General features: G+C 42.7%; 1 protein-coding gene and 1 non-coding gene across 2 annotated transcripts in view; one reads left to right on the plus strand and one right to left on the minus strand.

The window, feature by feature from the left end:
* The window catches only part of LOC145403989 (intraflagellar transport protein 81 homolog), a 49,933-nt gene extending 34,146 nt beyond the window's left edge, over nt 1-15,787 (minus strand). The window contains exons 1-6 of the mRNA XM_080275591.1: nt 15,704-15,787; nt 15,307-15,433; nt 14,426-14,559; nt 13,812-13,992; nt 6,956-7,111; nt 6,162-6,357 (exon numbers count right to left, since the gene is read on the minus strand). Of these exons, the coding sequence (XP_080131717.1) occupies nt 6,162-6,357; nt 6,956-7,111; nt 13,812-13,992; nt 14,426-14,559; nt 15,307-15,414 (775 nt within the window). The 5' untranslated portion in view covers nt 15,415-15,433; nt 15,704-15,787. The remainder of the gene's footprint in view (nt 1-6,161; nt 6,358-6,955; nt 7,112-13,811; nt 13,993-14,425; nt 14,560-15,306; nt 15,434-15,703) is intronic.
* On the plus strand, nt 10,654-10,772 carry LOC145404202 (5S ribosomal RNA). Its single transcript, XR_013898134.1, has one exon. It is a non-coding gene; the product is annotated as a 5S ribosomal RNA (ribosomal RNA).
* Nucleotides 15,788-20,324: the final 4,537 nt, after the last annotated feature.

A 20,324-nucleotide genomic window follows, 5' to 3' on the forward strand; every position in this document is an offset into this window, starting at 1 on the left:
TGGATTGTGTGTACTTAGACTTAGAGAAGGCCTTTGACAAGGTACCTCATACGAGACTAATGTGGAAACTAGAATATATAGGAGGACTAAAGGGGAAACTTCTGGAATGGATGAGAGACTTTTTGAGAGACAGACAAATGAGGACAGTAATAAAGGAAAAGATGTCTGGATGGAGGGAAGTAACAAGTGGAGTCCCTCAAGGTTCAGTGTTGGCGCCAGTAATGTTCCTGATTTACGTAAATGATATGGTAGATGGAGTGAACAGTTATGCGAGTCTGTTTGCTGATGATGTAAAGATCTTGAGGAAGATAGAGGTTGAGGAGGATTGTAAAATACTGCAGGAGGATTTGGATAGGATACACAATTGGAGCCGGACGTGGGAAATGAAATTTAATGTAAAGAAATGTAAAATATTGGAAATGGGTAAAAGTACCAGGAGACCATCACTGAATTATTTTTTGGGTAATGAATTAATCACAAAAAGGAGAGAAGAGAAAGATTTGGGAGTGCTGGTCCAAGATAGTTTGTCACCAGAAAAGCACATTAACAAGATAGTTGGAGAGACTTATAAGCTCTTGACTAACATAAGAGTAGCATTTCATTATATGGATGAGGAAATGATGAAAAAATTGATAGTGGCCATGATCCGCCCCAGGTTAGAATATGCAGCGGTAGTGTGGTCCCCACACAAAAAGAAAGATATAAACAAGATTGAAAGAATACAAAGAACAGCAACCAAGATGGTCCCCAGTCTGACAGACCTGTCATACAGAGAGAGGCTGGAAAAACTGGATTTGCCTTTGTTAGAGGAAAGGAGAAAGAGGGGAGACATGATTGCGGTGTTCAGGACCATGGTGGGAGTAGATAAAATTGACAAAGAAGATCTGTTTGTATGGGATAAGAGAGCAACAAGAGGACATGGAATGAAATTGAAAAAGTCAAGCTGCTTGAAGGATATCAAGAAATATAGCTTTCCTTACAGAAGTATAGACTTATGGAATAGCCTGGACAAAGAGATCGTCCAGTCTAAAAACTTAAACGAGTTTAAAGTTAAATTCGACTTACTGAGAAACAGCGACGGAAACCCACGAGCATAGTACATTCCGTGTATATCACAATTAGGTATATTCTTAAATATTTAGAACGACTCAGACAAAGAGGTGGTGCATGAGAAAAACATTCATGTGTGTAAAGGTAGACGTGATAAATGTGGATATGGAGACAGGACAACACGAGCATTGCTCAATTCCTGTATACTACAAATAGGTAAATACAAATAGGTAAATACACACACACACACACACAAAACTACCAATATGCACAGTTCCCCTCCTAATTTTGGCAGTGTTCTGTGGTCTTTCAGGTCTTCTTAGACATCAAAACACACACTGAAATATGCGATATAATCCTAAACACTAAGAAAACAATGCATTAAAAAAAAAAAATGCAACACCCTACCAATATGTACAGTCTATCTATCTATATACTGTACCTAGACTGCTTCCCCCAAAGAAAGGGAGGTAGCTGAGACAGGAAGACACACTCCCGATTTACTCATCCACACACACACATTTACTTTTATCCCAGCCCCAAGGGGGTAATGGACAGATCCTCACCGCATGAGGGTCAAATGCGCAGTGCAATCAGCAAGATCCACAGCAGGGCCCGAAAGCAGAGCTGGTTTACCCCTGCCACATTATAATGGACCCATCCCCTTACCCGCACCTGACCTGATCATCTGATCAGACCAAATGCGGAAGAATATCCCCTCGGGGCCGTGTCGCCATTTATTCATTCATAATTTCTCTCCAGTCATATGCACAGTACCCCTCCTAAATTTGGCGGTGTTCTGCAGTCTTTCAGCAGTATTCAGACATCAAAACACACACGGGAATATCAAATGTAATGCTAGACACAAAGAAAACAATGCATAAACAACAAAAATCCACAAATATCCCACCTATAACATACAGTACCCTTCCTAATTTGAGCAGTGTCCTCCAGTCTTTCAGCTGTATTTAGACATCAAAACACACATGGGAATATTCAATGTAATGATAGACACTAAGAAAGCAATGCCTAAACAACAAAAATTCACAAAAAAAAATCAATGAAGAAGACAGTTGAAATATTTTCAACCCTCTCGGGAATTCAGAAAGTTTCTCAACAGTTTGAGTAATGGCTGACTCCGTTCATGAAGAAATAAATTTCTTTCTATGTCAATGTGCCCCACTGAAATTGGTTATATTGGTATTAATTGTATACCACCATCTTCATTGGGGTTTACACTCAACCCTCGGCTATCACACCCAGTTGGTCCCGCTATGGCTGCGCTATAGCTGAAACCGTAATAGCCGAATTGAAGAACTTATGGTAATAATTCTAATTGGTACCATGACCTCAATATTTACCCCTAAGATACCCTTTTTGTACCACATATTAACATATAATAGTCTAAAAATGAGCATGTTTTATGATGTGATCACAAGTCTTATAAATACCTCTCACAGTTGATTCACTGATGTTATATTTCTTCCCCAAACTTTGCTTGGTCTCACCATTGTCTATAAGTTTCACATTTCCAGTTTATCTGCTTAACGCAGGTTCTTCCTTACCCTGCCAGGTGTCGCAGCATTACATTGGGCAATGGTAGGGGGACGGGAAGTGGGTACGTTAGCCATGGTCATATCGCAAAAAAGGTTATAGTTCTTGCTATCACTGTTTATGGTCTGAGGGCGCGCACTTGAATGGTATGGTGGGTGTGAGACTCGGTCGGACGGCCAATCAGCGCTCAGCTGGCACTGACATCACACAACCAATCACAGAGTGAATCTTTCGTTGGCTGGGTGGAGCACCGGAGCCTGGCCTTTTTGAAATTTTCGAACATTTCCGGCGTGCGATAGTAGGCATTTAGTGTGTGATAAAGGTATTTGAGTAGTTTTTTATACAGTATAGGCGTGATAGTGAGATATGCTCAAGCAGAACCCGTGATAGCCAAGGGTTGAGTGTATACTATAAGCTAATAAAAAAACACAAAACTGATAAGTAAATGCACAAAATGCACTGGGACTAAACATGTTGGAGAGTAAAAAATACCTTCAAATAATTCTCAACATCCTGATGCAAAATTTGTCTGTACCATGCTAGCACTAAGCATATGTTTAGATGTAGAATTTCATGAGCTTCCTCATGTTTGCTTTGGAATTTCAATGTGACCAATAGTATACGAATAAATCGCAAAAAACAAAAAATCCCAAGCAGGGACGATAGGCGACACAAGGGCGGGAGGGAGAAGAGCCAGCCAGCTGTGAGCATGGGGAAGGATGGAGGAGGGACTGGGGGGGGGAGAAGCAAGGGATGCCACTGGACTTTCACTGTTCAGTGAGGAGCCAGACAGGTGCTTTTGCTCTGCTGGTGGATTAGGCTCTGTCTTATTATGAGGGCAGTACATTCCCACTGACCCGGCCGGCTGGGGAATTTTCACCATTCAGTAGAGACCAATACAGCCATTCTCATTCACCTTGTGGTTTACGTCTGTTTTCCTCGCGCACGGCCGGTACGTTTCTGTTCATCGGGGTGGCCAGGTGATTTCGACCATATGTTCAGGATCCGGGCAACCATTCTTGCTCACTTTGTGGGTTAAGGTTTATAACCTGCACATGGACAGAGAAGCTGGCGAGCCACTTAAATTTTTTTACTCTGTCGACCAGCTGGCCGCCGAAGCCGGATCTTTTATTAATGGTTATAGACAAATAAATCTGGTTATGGTTATACAGTAATATAAGCAAGGCCTAGTGGACACGGACTGTACAGATAATCGAGGGATAACTGTATATCAAGTCCTCATTATTAATGTCCTTGTCGAACCAGCAATGCACAGTGGGAAAAAAAAAAAAAAAAAGGAGGGAAATTCATTAAGTATGAAAACGTTCACCAGGTGGTGTAAACAAGTGTGTCAATTTCCTCCTAAAATAAAAATGTTGCTGGCAGGTGAAGGCTCCCATCATCCACTCACTCCATATAATGTTACTTTTCACTCTTTCTTTGAGTGACCCTACACTGAGTAAGAAGCCAAATGGTTTTCTGTAACCCTGGAAACCATTTGATAAGCTGGGTGATTACCATAAAACCAAAGGACAGCTTGTGGTCTAGTGGATTAGGATGCGTCAACCAGATGGACTCTGTAGGGATTTCCATTTGGGGAGTGGCTGGGTTTCTTCCTCACATAATACCACTAAGGGAGGAGTGAGGCAGTCACCCCTGCCTAAAATGTCAGGACTGAGTAGTCGAACCCCAAGCCTCTACACTCCTGCTTATATGGGTCAATCTGGAATCAGATGATGAAATAATGTGGGTGAACAGAACAAACCCAACTAAGTACTTGAGACAACTCCTGACTTTAAGAGACATACTGTTGTTGTTGCAACCCCATGTGTATGGAATGCATTACTTACAAAAATAGTATTTGCTTCAATTGAAAAATCACCAGAGATGAGAGCACTGCGAGGGCACAGTATATAAGGTACCTTATTTTAAAGTTATTTTAAGTTATCAAACTCGCAGTAAATTCAGGAAAAATTGTATATTAAAGTTCTAGTGCTACTGATACATCAAATTTGCCAGGCTCTCTAATTTACAGTATAGTACACTGTAAACTGGGAAATATGATAGTTTGGCGGTAGGTGGGGGCGCTCACCATCCACTCACTCAATGTAGTGTTGCTCTCGAGTGACTGTCCTTTCCTCTCTTCCTTCCTTCTTTCCTTCCATTCTCTTCTGTCTTTCTCTTCTTCATTCTTTCCTCTTCCTTCTGTCTATGGGTGACTCTACAGTGAGTGACAAGCCAAATGATTTCCTGTACACCAGGAAACCATTTACTATGCTGGGTGGTAACCAACTTAGGGCGCTTGGTGGTTTAGTGGCTGATTAGGGACTGTCATATAATGTCAATTAGGGATGTGTGAGGCTGATCACTCTCATCTTAAATGTCAGGACCTACTTGCCTAGTCCTTGACTCCTATGCTCCTCATGGGGCAACACAGGATCAGATGATGATGATGATGATTACAGTTTGAAACGCATCTGTGACTTTTAACGAGAACTGCCTGTAAATACAAAACTCTATATATTAACACACACACACACACACACACACACACACACACACATAATAAAAATATCAAGACTTCTTTCACACAACTGTTTTAGCAAAATGGGAAAAATGGGGAAATCAGCTTTACTGGCAACAATGAAACTTTAATTGGCAATCTTTCTGTAATTAACTATTTGGTGTGGACTTAAGGGGGAGGGGGGTGGCAATGTATAACAATAACTTACTGTCCTGTAGTATAATGCCAGATTAGGTGCAGTTGTCTGGTGTTATTCAACAACATTGTAAAGCACAGGGTTACAATACCACCAGAAAAGGATATTTAAAGCCTATATGGTACATATAAGGTATAAATTGTCTCACAGCTGTACAGCAGCTTTACTGATATTCAAATAACATTCAGTGATTAAGGACCATGGTATATGGCTATTACTTTCAGCCCTAACTTCCTGAAATTAAATTACGAAAACTGAAGGTGAGACAAGTTAATGATTCAGTGTCAAAACTGACTACTGAATAAAAACAGAAAAAATTATTGCCTGTATCTATCATCCAATCCTTTACTGCTATCAGAAGCATATGGTTCCAGGGCTACAATACTCAGTCCAGACATCTGAGGCAAGTGATCAGGTGCTTGCCTGTGAGTGGCAGTTACGTGAGCAATAAACCCAAACAACCTCTTGGATGTAAATACTTATCAACCACATCAGGTCGGGGAACCTTAACCCAACATATCACATATCCCTTTGGTTATGTGGTTACCTCCAAATAAGGTCCTGTATATGGTTTCTTGGATACCAGAAACCATTTGGTTTCTCACTCAGTGCAGAGTTGACTGCAGGCATTAATATATCAAGTGATTGCCTTTAACATGTAGAATAAGCACAATGTGTAGTAAATAAAAGACGAGTTTAACAGCATTACAGTGCTGGTTAACAAAAAATTTCAGAAAAATTACCAAATGCAAGAAAGATAACCAATAATGAAGGATACAGAAAAACTAAACCTTATCAAACAAACTGACCGAAATGACTGGTCAACTATCATATTACCTTCTGGTGTTGTGCCCATGCCAGCTTTGCGAATATCTTTCAGCTGTGTTTGCAGACGCACAATTCTCTGCTCAGCCAACTGAATGGCAGCTTTCAAATCTGACTCCTGTGTAGCCAGTTCTTTTTTTTTCTCTCTCTCTTGTCGCAGGGTTCGTGCAGCGGCCAGCATCACCTCGCTGTTTGGTGTCCCTTCTACCTGTGGAAGATACTATACATTCTTACAGAAAAAAAAGCACTGTCAATGACCATCAAGGTTATGATCTGGGACCAGTAAGAGCTAATCCCATATCACCTTTGAGGTGATCATCATCATCATCATCATCATCCGGACCTCCCTTCCCACCCCAGGGCAGGGTGAGGATTGAGGTGATCCTACCCACAAATTACTGTAGAAAATTTATGAGACCAAATGGATGAAATTGTAGTGCTGTCAAGTCTGCATAAAGTATTGTCTATCTGCAATAGATAACTTACTTGAATCTGAACAGAAACATAACCGAATGGGCAATATTAAGACAGCTTCATGGCTAACACCTATGCCAAGAGTGACAAATATTGCTCATAATGAAAAGGAGCCTGCCTGCCATCATTTGATGCAGTGACTGCATATCCTACAATGTTCCCATATAGCTAATAGTTGGGGGCCCTATGCAATGACAGCACATAAAGAGCCTGCCCTACCTACTACACACTTAATATAACAAAGTTAAATACTGCTCTGCACTCTAAATTTAGATATTTAAGAATGACAATGAGTGAGTTTCAGCAGAGCCTACAGGTAAGTGTCCACTAACCTTCTGCTTCATCCTGTCAATCCTGCGCAGCACAAGGTCCCGTTCCTCTTCCATGGCGGATATGTCTCGCCGCAGCTCCGCCGTGGAAAACCCACTTGTCCGCAGCGCTTCACACTCCCGGTGCACTTGCTTGAAACGCTCCAGTAGTTCCTCATACTGTTGATACAAATATCTATGCAGGCTGTTCTAGTTAATAAGCCAGGGATGAATGTCACAACTTTTTCTGTACAACTGGTACTTTATTCTGAAAGAAACTGGCAAATCAGCTGCACTAACAGGAATGGAACTTCAATAGGTGATTTTTCTTAAATTAACTGTGGTCTTAATAATCCATCCATCCATCCATCATCCAATCTTACGTTGCCCCATGAGAAGCATAGGTGCCCATGACTAGGCAAGTTGGTTCTGACATTTAAGATGATAGTGACCAACCTCACTCATCCCTGAGTGACACTGCGTGAGGAATAACCCCAATCACCCATTGGATATAAACCTTCACTGGCTCAATCCAACTGGAGTGCTGCAATTATCCACTAAACCACCAAGTGCCATAATTTGGTTATGTGGTCACCATCAAGCATAGTAAATGGTTTCCTGGTGTACAGGAAACCATTTGGCTTATCACTCAGTGTAGAGTCACCCACAGGCAGAAGGAACGGGAAAGAATGAAGGAAAGAAAGACAAAAGAGGGAGTGTAAAGTCACCTGTAGGCAGAAGGACGAGGAAAGAATGAAGTAAATAAAGACAGAAGAGGAGGGAAGGAAAAGAGGGAGGAGAGGAATAGGTAGACACCCGAGAGCAGCACTACATCAGGTGGGTGGATGGTGAGCACTCCTACCTACACATAATAATACTATTTAAAAAAAGCAATCAAAAATGAAGATTTACTGTATTATGGCTATTTACCATGTACAGTAACTGATTATGCTGTATTATATGCTGTGCATTGTAAAAAAAAAAAAACTTTGATACTGCAGGGCACTTGAAATGTACAGTGTAACACTTTGCACAGTTAAGAAATGAGTCACTAATGATGTTTTTTTTTTTACATTAATATAATTCAGTATTGACTAAGTATACAGATACAGTAGTAGTAGAACAATAGCAGCTGTAACCCCTGGTTCCAGTGGGCTGCAAGCTGAAACTGTCCCTCCTCCTGTAGTCCACCATCCTCCTTTAGGAGTATAGGATGAGAGATGAAAGTCATTTACATAACCAGGGAGCAGTCACTCCACTATATCAGTGCCACAGTGCAAAGGTACTCCTTGCCAGTACAGTGCCTATACAGATACAATAGTTTAGAGTAACACTCTTACTATTCATTATCTACTGTATGTTAGAACGTTTTTTCTTTTTTAATGCTAGGAACAAGGAACCAAAGGCCACAAGCCTGCAATAACTGTCCCTTCCAAGAGGAAAACAAAATACAAGAGAGAGCCAAATTCATGATACGATCATTTCGAGATGCCTGGACACACTGCGTTTGAAAGACTGGAGATCATAGCTAGTAGGAAATACAGGGAGAGAGAGACAGTTCCAGTTGGCCTGTTGCATGAATGAAGGACTGGGAGTAACAGTTAACTCTCGCATTAGAGAGCTGGACAAAAAAGGGATGAGAGTTTCCTGTCAGATGGGTGCTACACATCCATTGTAGTGGTGAAGGAAAGCAAGCAGACAGTTCAGAGGAGCAGTGACCATTGAAGTAGTGATAGAAATGAGAAAAAGATGCAACAGTGCGGCAAAGAGACAGAGATTGAAAGGGGCCAGTAAGAGGAGCAGAGTTACAGGGATGAAAAATCTTTGACTCCACCCTACTGAGAAGAGCTATATGTGGGAAGCCTCCCCACACATGAGAGTTGTACTCTACACAGGGGCAGATAAAACCCATGTATAGAGTCAACAATTGTGCATGGGTAAAGAAGGAACGGAGTCAGCTTAGCACACCTAATCTCTTGCAAGCAGATTTTACAAGAGATGTAATATGATCTTTCCAAGATAAGTCCCGAGTGAATGAAACCCCAAGCATGTTCAAGGATGATGCAGGATTAAGCTGAATATTATTAAACATCAGTGGGTACACCTGTGGAAGATTTTGTCAGGTTGATAGGAGTAAGAACTGAGTCTCTGATGCATTAAAAACAACAAGATTATTTTTACCCCATTCAGAGATATGAGCCAAGTCAGACATTAGGTGTGCCATAGCCTCATCCCTTGTTTGTTGAAGTAACTGCTGAGATGGACGTTGTGGGAACCAAATGGAAAGGTGGAGTCATCAGCATACGAGTGAATAGGGTTAGATGTACAGCTTAGAAGGTTATTGATGAATAAAAGGAAGAGAGTTGGTGATAGGACAGAGCCCAGAGGAAAACCACTGTTGACAGATCTAGGACAAGAACGATGGCCATCTACAACAGCGGCTATAGAACGACAAGAAAGGAAGCTAGAGATGAAGGCACAGATAGAAGAGTAGAAACCGTAAGAGGGTAGTTTGGAAATTAAAGATTTATGCCAGACTCGATCGAAAGCCTTTGAGATGTCAAGTGAAATGGCAAAGCTTTCGCCAAAGTCCCGAAAGGAGGATGACCAGAAGTCTGAAAGGTAGGTGAGATCGCCAGTGGAGCGTCCCTGACGGAACCCATACTGACAATCAGAAAGAATTTTGTGATAGGAAAGATGCTTAAAATTTTTCAATTAAGAACTGACTTGAAAAGTCTTGAGATACAGGATATTAAAGCAACTGGATGACAGTTATAGGGTTGGGAATGGTCACCCTTCTTTGGGGCTGGTTGAGTGAGAGCAATCTTCCAGCAAGAAGGAAAGGTACAAGTTAACAGACAAAGGCGAAAGAGTTTAACAAGGCAGGGAGTAAGCACAGAAGCACAGTTCTTGAGAACAACAGGAGAGACTCCATCAGGCCCATATGCCTTGTTAGTATTGAGGCCTGTGATGGCAGAAAATACATCAGCTGAAGACATTTTAATGTCAGCCATGAGGAAGTCAGAGGAGGGAAGCGATGCAAGAACAGCACCGGAATCGTGTTAGGTGGAGTTGGAGGCGAAAGTCTGAGCGAAGAGATCTGCTTTATCAGTAGTAGAAGTAGCTACAGAACCATCAGAGTAGAAAAGAGGAGGGAAGGATGATGAGCTAAAGTTGTCAGAAAGGTTTTTGGCAAGGTGCCACAAGGAGCAGGAAGAATTCAAGTTGGAGAGTTGAGGGCATGTTACAGATGAAATTATTTTTGGCAGAGCGAAGAACAGACTTAGCATGATTCCGTGCAGAAATGTAAAAAAGATGTGATTCAGGGGTGGGTTGGAGCTGGTACCTTTTATAGGCCCTCTCCTTGTTGCGGACAGAATTAGATCAAGCATGATTAAACCAAGGCTTTCTTGCATTAATCAAAGGATCTAAGAAAGAAATGTATGCTTCCATGCCCGAGAGAATAACCTCCATTATGCGCATGGCACACTCACATGGCTCCCGACCATGGAAGCAATGATCATTCCAGGGAAAATCAAAGAAGTACTGCCTGGGGGCCTCCCAATCTGCAGTTCCAAAGTGTCACAGATGACGTTTCTTTGGAGGGTCCACAGGCCATACCGGAATGATAGGAGAGGTTAAGGTGATAAGGTTGTGATCGGAGGAGCCCAACAGAAAGAAAAGATTAACGGTGTAAGCAGAAGGATTAGTTGTAGGTAAGAGCCAACGGCCATGCCACGTTGAGTACACCGCTTCCCGTTCGATCAGCGAAGTTAAGCAACGTTGGGTCTGGTTAGTACTTGGATGGGTGACCGCCTGGGAACAGCAGATGCTGTTGGCATCCCTACGTCAAGTGGGGTTGGTGGAGGATTAGTGCCCCTCCCTGTAAAACAATTAACTCTAAGCCCTTGGCCACCCTGTCTGGGATACATGGCGTCTGGCAATGAATGAATGAAGAGGTCAAGTATGTTGGGGCACTCTCCAACGCGGTCAGGGATACAGGTAGGGTTCTGTACAAGCTGCTCTAGGTCATTAAGGATAGAAAAGATGTAGGCTTGTTCACCAGGTATCACTGAAAGGAGAGGAGAGCCAAAGGTGGTGGTGAATATTGAAATCTCCTAGAATGGAGATTTCAGAGAAAGGAGAAATGGATAGAATGTGTTCCATCGCAAAAGTAAGATAGTCGAAGACGTTTTGATAATCTGTAGAATTAGGAGACAAGTAAACAGTGCAGATATATTTAGTCTGAAAATGACAGGAAAGCCGAAGCCAGAGTGTAGAGAATTCAGAAGAATTGAGTTCAGCAACACATGAGCAACATAAGTCGTTGCATATATACACACAACAGCCACCTTTGGCTTTGAAATGAGTATAGAGGAAGTAGGAGGATACAGAAAAGGGTTTGCTGTTAGTTGCCTCAGATAGCTGAGTGTCAGTTAGGAAAAGAAGGTGAGGTTTAGAGGAGGAGAGGTGGTGCTCAACAGAGCGAAAGTTAGAGGAAAGACCACGAATGTTGCAGAAATGAAGAAGTGAGTCAGACAGCAGTTCCACGCAGCTTGAGTCGTCACCAGGAGAGGGGCGGAAGGTGAGGGCATTTATGGTCCCCCCCCCCCCCGGACTCCAAGGCTATGTGTTGTGTAGCCATGATTTGTTACTGAATTTTGGAAAAGGAAGAGTAGTGTGTACCGTGAATGTGGTTTGGTGTTGACAGTTAGAGAAACTTGTACTGGAAAGCATGCTGGCCTACTCTCTGTGTTACTGAGACACTGAAAAAGTTCGGCAATGGAGGATGGTCAGGAACAAGGCCCGAGGGCTGATGAAATGGGAGCTCCAGCTATCCCTGACATCAGCTTTCCATCCACCTTGAGAGTACTGCCCTGCTCAACTGGTGCTACAGTGTGAAAGAAATTACTCAAGATAATAGTGGCAGGTGGAGGTGCTCACCATCCACTCACTCGATGTAGTGCAGCTCTCGGGTGTCTGCCCTTTCCTCTCCTCCATCCTTCTTTCCTTCCATCCTCTTCTGTCTTTCTTTTCTTCATTCTTTCCTCTTCCTTCTGCCTGTGGGTGACTCTTAACTGAGTGACAAGCCAAATGGTTTCCTGTTCACCAGGAAACCATTTACTACGCTGGGTGGTAACCATATAACCATATTTGGGCGCCTGGTGGTTTAGTGGGTAATTATTGAGCTCCAATTGGATTGAGCCGGTGAAGATTTATATCCAAGGGGTGGTTGGGGTTTATTGTTCACGTAATGCCACTCAAGGATGAGTGAGGCTGGTCACTCCCATCTTAAATGTCAAGACCAACTTGCTTACCCCCAGGCTCCTTCGCTCCTCATGGGGCAATGTAGGATTGAATGATCGATGGATGGATGGATGGATGGACAAAGACATAACAACCATTAAGGTCTGTTTCCAAGAGAAAGTATTCACGATGGCTGTAATGTATGTTGCAAAAGTTTGAGATATACCATATACAAATATAAAGTCAGATCTACATACTGGAGGACTATACAATACCAATACATTCTGAGCAATCAAATTTTTGGTCTGTGGTAACACCAGATAACTGTTGTTCCATAAACAGGTGTGTCCCAAGGGCTGCCAACCTATCACACATTCTGAGAGAGAAAGAGGCTGGATTATGAACATTTACAGACAGGGGTACTTTTCTCTCACAATTATTTTAACAGCTGAGGAGTATTTTTCTGTCAAAAATATAACTGCCACCCTATGAACTGCCCACTGTCAGTATTAAATATAAAACAAGAGCCTCATGGCCCTATCAAATCACAAAGAACTTGCCAAAACGAGTATCGTTTCTGAACAGCTACCACCCCCACCATCACAACTAATACCACCAGCAGCACTACCATCTTCATCACAGCTACTACCAGCACTGGCACCACCAGCACCACCACCACAGCTACCATCAACACCACCATCATCAAAACTGTCACCACCACCACTATCAATGCTACCACCACTACCATCCTCATCACAGCTACCACCACCACCACCACCACCAAAGCTACCACCATCATCATCATCACAGCTACTACCACCACCATCACAGCTACTACCACTTTCTGCTGAATAAAAGCATCTAATCGTGGCATCAACAATGTACAAGATATCGGAGTGTGGATGTACAACCCCTTGCCAACTCTGCAAAGACTAATGAAACTCCATGGAAATGCCCCACTGCCTCTTTTACATGCACATATTCTAAACACCAATGGGGACAAGGGACCAAAAAAACTCCTTCATCCATCCATCATCCAATCCTACATTGCCCAAGGAGAAGCTTGGGAGCCCAGGGCTAGGCAAGTTGGTTGAGTGACCAGCCTCACTCCTCCCTGAGTGGCATTACGTGAACAATAAACCCCAACCACCCCTTGGATATAAACCTTCACTGGCTCAATCCGACTGGAGCGCCGTAATTACCCACTAAACCACCAGGCACCAAAATTTGGTTCTATGGTTACCACCCAATGTAGTAAATGGTTTCCTGGCATACAGAAAACCATTTGGCTTGTCACTCAGTGTAGAGTCACCTACAAGCAGAAGGTAGAGGAAAGAATGAAGAAAAGGAAGACAAAAGAGGGAGTGTGAAGTCACCGTAGGCAGAAGAACAAGAAAAGAATGAAGGAAGGAAAGACAGAAGAGGATGGAAGGAAAGAAGGATGGAGGAGAGGAAAGTGCAGACACCCAAGAGCAGCACTACATCCAGTGAGTGGATGGTGAGCGCCCCCACCTAAAACTACATTCAAGGAAGAATGAAAAATACAGACACCAAAACACAATGCTAACAGGGGACTGAAGGTAATCCTTTGTTTGTGACAGTTATAATACAATGAGTACAGTAGCTAACATACCTTCATATGAATGTCAGCTACATCAGCATCCCCAAGTATCTCTGCTGGAATGTCTACTTTGACCAAATACTTAGCAAGATAAGCTCTCTTTTTCAGTTCATTCATTCTCTGTAGCAACCATGACAGGATTGGGTAGATGACATGCTTGTTGCCTGACACCAGACCTTGGCGGAAGGCGCTCCTGAAAGGTAGTTGTGATGTGAAAGTTACAGTTCGTTCAACTTAACTTGGTGAATTTTTTTTTTTCTTCTATAACTTATTTATCATAGTCCAACAGTAGAATAAGAAAGACTGAAATGTGCTCTGCATCCTTTATACAGCACTTCTTCATGGCTAGCATTATATTCTGGCATTACAGTAATCTCTTATTGAAGCTCAGTATTCAAGATGAGAGATGACCATATTTGGCCAGGCTAAAGTGGACAGTGTACAGTATCAGAGAGTACATTAGAATTATATGTCATGGCCAAATACCATTCAAGCTACAGTATGCCGCAAAAAATTGTACTACACTATCTTCTATACATATATACACTGTACAAAAATACTGAAGGAAAAGAAGAGCAAACCATTCATTATACTGTAACAGGATTCTGTTTAATTTCTATACTTACATGTTATCATCAGGTGGCTTGTACTTAAGTATCCTCAGCATCCCCAACATCCTCACCGCCATTTGCTCCGGCTCCTCCTCTCGAATGTCAAGCCGATTCTTTTCATCAATCTCAGCAAATACATCATTAAGAACCTGTCACAGAAATTTTCAAATTAAAGACAGAACTGCAATCAAGCATGGAAAATTTCATATACGTACCTGTATTCTAGTGAGAAAATTTCATCCATGAATTCCAGACACTCTAATTGTTACATCTGGATTGAAAAAAAAGTGTAGTGCCCTCTTTTGTTCACCATTCACTGTTAAAATACTGGCCATACCAAATGATGTACTGTACAATCCTATTATGTAAAAAGATATTTCTCTGTCAAAATAAACACTACCTCTGAATCAGAATGTAAGGTAAGTCTCCAGTGTTCAGGAATTGTGATTAACTACTGCACAAAAGCCATAGTAATGATTACCATTAACACTTCCAACATGGTTATTGTGTAAAATTCAGTAAATTATATACAAATACAGTAATTCAGTGAAGTTCAGGTAAGTACATGTGTCAAAGTTTGTACTGTAATTCTCACTGGTTCTGCAAACTCGTTTACAATACTTTAGACTAGTGATGACTGATGTTATACTATGCTCCCTTTTCACTGGATTAATCTGTACAAGGAAATTACTCATGTTTTTTAAAAAGTATTTTGTGGTCCTCTCCCCCGAAAAGTAAAAAATTTACCATCCACTGAAATATTCAACAAAGCAAGACAGCCATGAGATACAAAATGGTCACAGGCAGTGAATGTCCAATTATTCAATCCTAAACAATGACAAACAGTGCAATATAAGTTGATAGTGGATATCAACGTCATTATAGCACTTAAGTACCTGAAGCAATGACTCTCCACTGAGTGAGTCAAAAGAGATGAGGTTGTAGTTCCGATTGTATGGTTCTTTGTTCAGTTCACCAACAATGAATTTTATCTCCTCACTCATGGTGCAGGTTCACTAGGTCCTGTAAAAACAATAATGCCTGTACTTAGGTGAACATCAGAAGTACAGCACCTTTGCTCATAATGCTATGGATGCACCAGCTGGCTGTATGGAAAAATACATTTAAGATTAATCATATACTCGTTAAAGTCTGAGTTACCCAATTTGCCTATGCTATACCATCTTATTGCAGCAAAATGTTTCTGTGAATTTTCCATATATGACCTTAAGATTCCGTTGCCTGCACGAAGTCGTGCTTAGTCAATTCACAGACGGGTAAATATCAAGATACCTTATTCTCCTTTTCGAAGTTCTACGACAGGCTAACTTTTTCTTTCCTTGTAAGCTGGGCAGATGTGAATGCTCTTCAGGACTACAATTAAACGCTTTAATCTTGTACGACTACGGTAGCAATATGAACACCTGCATGAAGTGAAAGGAAAATACTGGTTTAACTGTCACGAGACTGCTCCTGCTCGTGTGGTCGTAAGCTGACAGTTTCCGTAGGACTGTGTTTATATCTTTCCCACGAAGCAATGTTAATTGGAATGGTGTTGTGGTAGCGGTTGCCATGGATACCACCTGTCCGAATGCTCTGTAGCCAACGTTATTAATCTTATCCATCGTGATCATGCAGAATATTATAGTATGTCTTACATTTCGTAATGTTACTCCAAGACCTAAACTAGAGAACTGTTAAAAAAATAACGAAGTACAATCAGATGCATTAATGACACTTTTCATTCTATGCAAGGTAGCCATAACTCCCATTTTCTTTAGCGTTACAAGCAATATGAGAGAGAAAACGTTATTCAAAGCAGTAACCTGAAGATGCTGTGCAATGTGGTAAAGTATCTCATGACTAGAAGTAAAAGATATCTACACTCAATGATATGTCTCCCCAGGGGGATTTATAGTACCTCTTCCTTAGCGATTTATTATGCGTCTTATTCTAAAATCGTTCACTTGTACTGTCAGGGATCGCACCCGCGTCTATCGGGTTACTATACCATGACCAAGTAAAAGATATCTCACATTTACCTGATCGTAGTACAGAGGTAAAATACCTGTCATCTAATAACCTTGGGCTCGAACCCCAACACAGGTCTACTGGCCTCCCTGTTCCCCCCCCCCCCCGAATACTCCTATCCCTGCTTGTCGTACGAGGCGACTAAAAGAGCTGTCGGAGGGTTAGTGCCCCTCCCCGAAAAACAACTAACTAAAAAGACGAACAAGACGCCTCGGACAAGGACTAACCAAAAGACAACGACCCAGGACCAGACAAAGGATACATGGTAATTGCAACATGGAATGTAAGAGGTGCGAATGATGAGGTGAAAGAGAGATAGTCCAGTGCTTGAGGGTGCGAAAGTTGAACCCCAACACAGAGGTCTACTGGCCACCCTGGTTTCCCCCCCCCCCCGAATACTCCTATCCCTGCTTGTCGTACGAGGCGACTAAAAGAGTTGGCGGAGGGTTAGTGCCCCTCCCCGAAAAACAACTAACTAAAAAGACGAACAAGACGCCTCGGACAAGGAGTAACCAAAAGACGACGACCCAGGACCAGACAAAGGATACATGGTAATTACAACATGGAATGTAAGAGGTGCGAATGATGAGGTGAAAGAGAGATAGTCCAGTGCTTGAGGGTGCGAAAGCTGATGTATGTGGAGTAACTGAAACTACATGAAGAGGTGAAAGTGTGAGAGAATGGGAGTATGGATGGGGTATGTGTGCAGGAGTAGGTGAGAATGAGAGGGCAAAAGAAAGAGTGTGTATGGTTATGAGTAAAAGATGGAAGAAGAACATAAGAGAGTATGGATCAGTTGGGTCAAGGATTGTGTGGGTAAGATTGAAAGTTGGAATACAAATGTGGGCGATTGTGTGCGTGTATGCGCCAACGCATGACCGTGCAAGCAGAGTGAGAGAAGAGTTCTGGACAAATGTGGAAGTGTGCATGGAAAAGTTTGAAAGGAATGAGAGAGTGTTTTTGATTGGTGATATGAATGGTAAAGTAGGGAATGTGAAGGTGGATGGAATAGTTGGTGAGTGGGGTGTGCCTGCTGAGACAGATGAGAATGGCAGTGCGTTAGTGGACATTTGTGCTGGGAGGGGCTTGGTGATAGCCAATAGGCCCAATACCCTCTTCAGGCATAAAATGATCCACAGGTATACATGGCAAGTGATGAGAATGGTGGGCGGTGAACTGAATTAAAAAAGGCAATGATTGATTATGTGTGTATGGATGAAAGGATGCGAAGATGGTAATGGATGCAAGAGCTTATAGAGGTTGGGGGAGAGGACTTTCTGACCACTACTTGGTGGTGGCCAGAATGAAGATACAAATAAGATGGAGAAATAGAAGAAGGGAAGGACGGGAAGAAGGAGTATTTGCAAGGAGAGTGGAAAGGTTACAAGAGGATGAGAAAAAGGCAGAATATAAGAGAGAAGTGGAGGAACGATTGGCAAAATATGAACTGGAGCAGATGGGGGACGAGGAAGGTGTGTGCAGGATATTCACAGAAGAAATATGTGCAGCATGTGATGTGGTGTGTGGGATGAAGAGAAGACGGAGGGGGGTGCAAGGAACAGCGTGCTGGAATGAAGAGGTGTGACAGGCTGTGGCACAAAAGAAGAAAGCATACAATGAATGGATGAGAAATAGGGGCGTGGAAGAAGTAGAGAGGCGGAAGAGAGAGTTATATGTAGAAAGGAAGAGAGAGGTGAAAAGATTAGTCAGAGAGAGTAAGAAGAGAGTGGATGAGGAATTTGGAAGGAATTTGAGTGTAAAGTGGAGGGACTGTAAGAAAATGTTCTGGAAAGAGGTGAAGAGAGTAAGACAGGGTGGAAGTGAAGTTAGCAGGGGAGTGAAAGATAAAAATGGTAATTACTAGTGGAGAAGGGAGAAAAAGTGAGCAGATGGAGAGAACACTTTAAAGAATTGTTGAACATAGAGGATGGAAGTAATGCGAGTATAAGTGGCTGGGGAATGGCTGGGAGAAGGAGTGAGGTGAGAAGACAGGAAGAAATCAGTAGGATAGAAGCTGTGAAAGCAATGAAGAAAGTTAAATTGGGGAAAGCCCCAGGAATTGATGGAGTGTGTGGTGAATTACTGAAGCATAGGGGAGAGATAGTAGTAGAATGGATGTGGAAGATGAGCAGATTGGCCTGGGAGGAAGGTAGAGTCCCGGAGGATTGGAAGTCAGGTATAATTATTCCCTTGTACAAAGGGAATAATTATACCCCCCCCTGTGGCGGGGGGGACACAACCTGGCCGCACTATGGGGTGGTACTACTACTCTGCGGCCAGGTTGTGTTAGGAAGAATACTGCCACCGTATTCCCTGCGTGTCGTAAAAGGCAACTAAAAGGGGCGGGGTGAGGGGACTAGGGACCCCCTCCTCTGTTTTGTAGTTCCTAAAAAGAGACAGGCCAGAGAAAGGGATGGGGGATGGAGTTATCCCCGTACCCTGAAGATTGGGTCTATGAATGTGCGTGGATGTAGTACGATTGAGGCTAAAAGGGAGGAGATTGGGAGAATGTTTGTGAGAAGAAAGTTGGATGTGTTAGCTTTGAGTGAAACGAAGATGAAAGGGAAGGGGGAATCTATGTTTGGAAGTGTGAATGGAAGATTGTCAGGTGTTGATAGAGGAAGGGCAAGAGAAGGTGTGGCCTTGTTAGTGAGTCCGAAAGTTCAGCAATGTGTGACTGAATGGAAGGAGGTGTCATCGAGACTGATGTGGGTGAAAGCGAAATTTGAACGTGAGTTGTGGGTGTTTGTGAGTGCATATGGGCCTGGTAGTGAAAGGGATGAACAAGAGAGGGAGTCTTTCTGGAATGATGTTGATGAGTGTCTGCAGAGTTTTGAAGCGAATGTGAATGTGGTAATGATGGGAGATCTGAATGCTAGAGTGGGAAATTTAGCAGTTGAAGGTGTAGTTGGTATGCATGGTGTGCCTGGAAGAAATGAAAATGGGGAACGAATGATAGCGATGTGTGTTGAGCGAGAGATGGTGATTGGGAATACGCTGTTTGAGAAGAAAGATATTTATAAGTATACATGGGTGAGACAGGAGGGTGGAAGGGTTGTTGATAGAGCCTTGATGGACTATGTGGTTGTGTCTAGGAATGTAATAGGAAGATTGTTGGATGTGAGAGTTCTGAGAGGGGAGGGTGGAGGTATGTCTGACCACTACCTGGTGGAGGGAAAGTTAAGAGTAGGTAAGAGATGGATGAGAGCTAGGAGGGTTAGGTGTGGCAGGGAGGTTTTGAAAGTGAGTGAGTTGGATAAAAGAGAGAAAAGATAGAGTATCAGGAGAAATTGAAAGATGAGTGGAACGCAGTGAAAGATCGGGAAAATGGCAGCGTGGAGGAGGAATGGCAGTTGTTTAAGAGTGCTGTGGTGGGGCATGCAGAAGAGGTGTGTGGTGTGAGACGTGTGGGTGGTGGTTTAAAAAAAAGGAAGTGAATGGTGGTGCGAGGAAGTAAGTATGGCTGTGGCTGAGAAGAGACGTGCATATGAAGTGTGGCTGCAGAGGAAGGATGAGATGTCATATGAAAGGTAAAAGGAGAAGAGGAATAGAGCGAGAAGGGCTGTGCGTGATGCTAAAGTGGCAGCAGATGAGAGGTGGGGTAGGCGGCTGACAGAGAATTTTCAGCAGAATAAGAAAATGTTTTGGAAGGAGGTGAAAAGGGTGCGAAAGGGAGAGTCTGGGAAGGAAGAACGAGTAAAAGCAGAGGATGGAAGGATGTTAATTGAGATGGATGCAGTAAGGAAGAGATGGGCAGAGTATTTTGAAAGATTGTTAAATGTAGAGGAGGAAAGGGTGGCTGAGATTGTGGCGGATGGAAGGGTGCAAGGAATAAATGTGTTGGGAGAGTTGAATGATTCTTTGATCACGAAGGAAGAAGTGG

The sequence above is a fragment of the Coenobita brevimanus genome, chromosome 62 (genome assembly GCF_032717465.1).
Source record: "Coenobita brevimanus isolate Jiangsu-jjx chromosome 62, ASM3271746v2, whole genome shotgun sequence".
Taxonomy (NCBI): domain Eukaryota; kingdom Metazoa; phylum Arthropoda; class Malacostraca; order Decapoda; family Coenobitidae; genus Coenobita; species Coenobita brevimanus.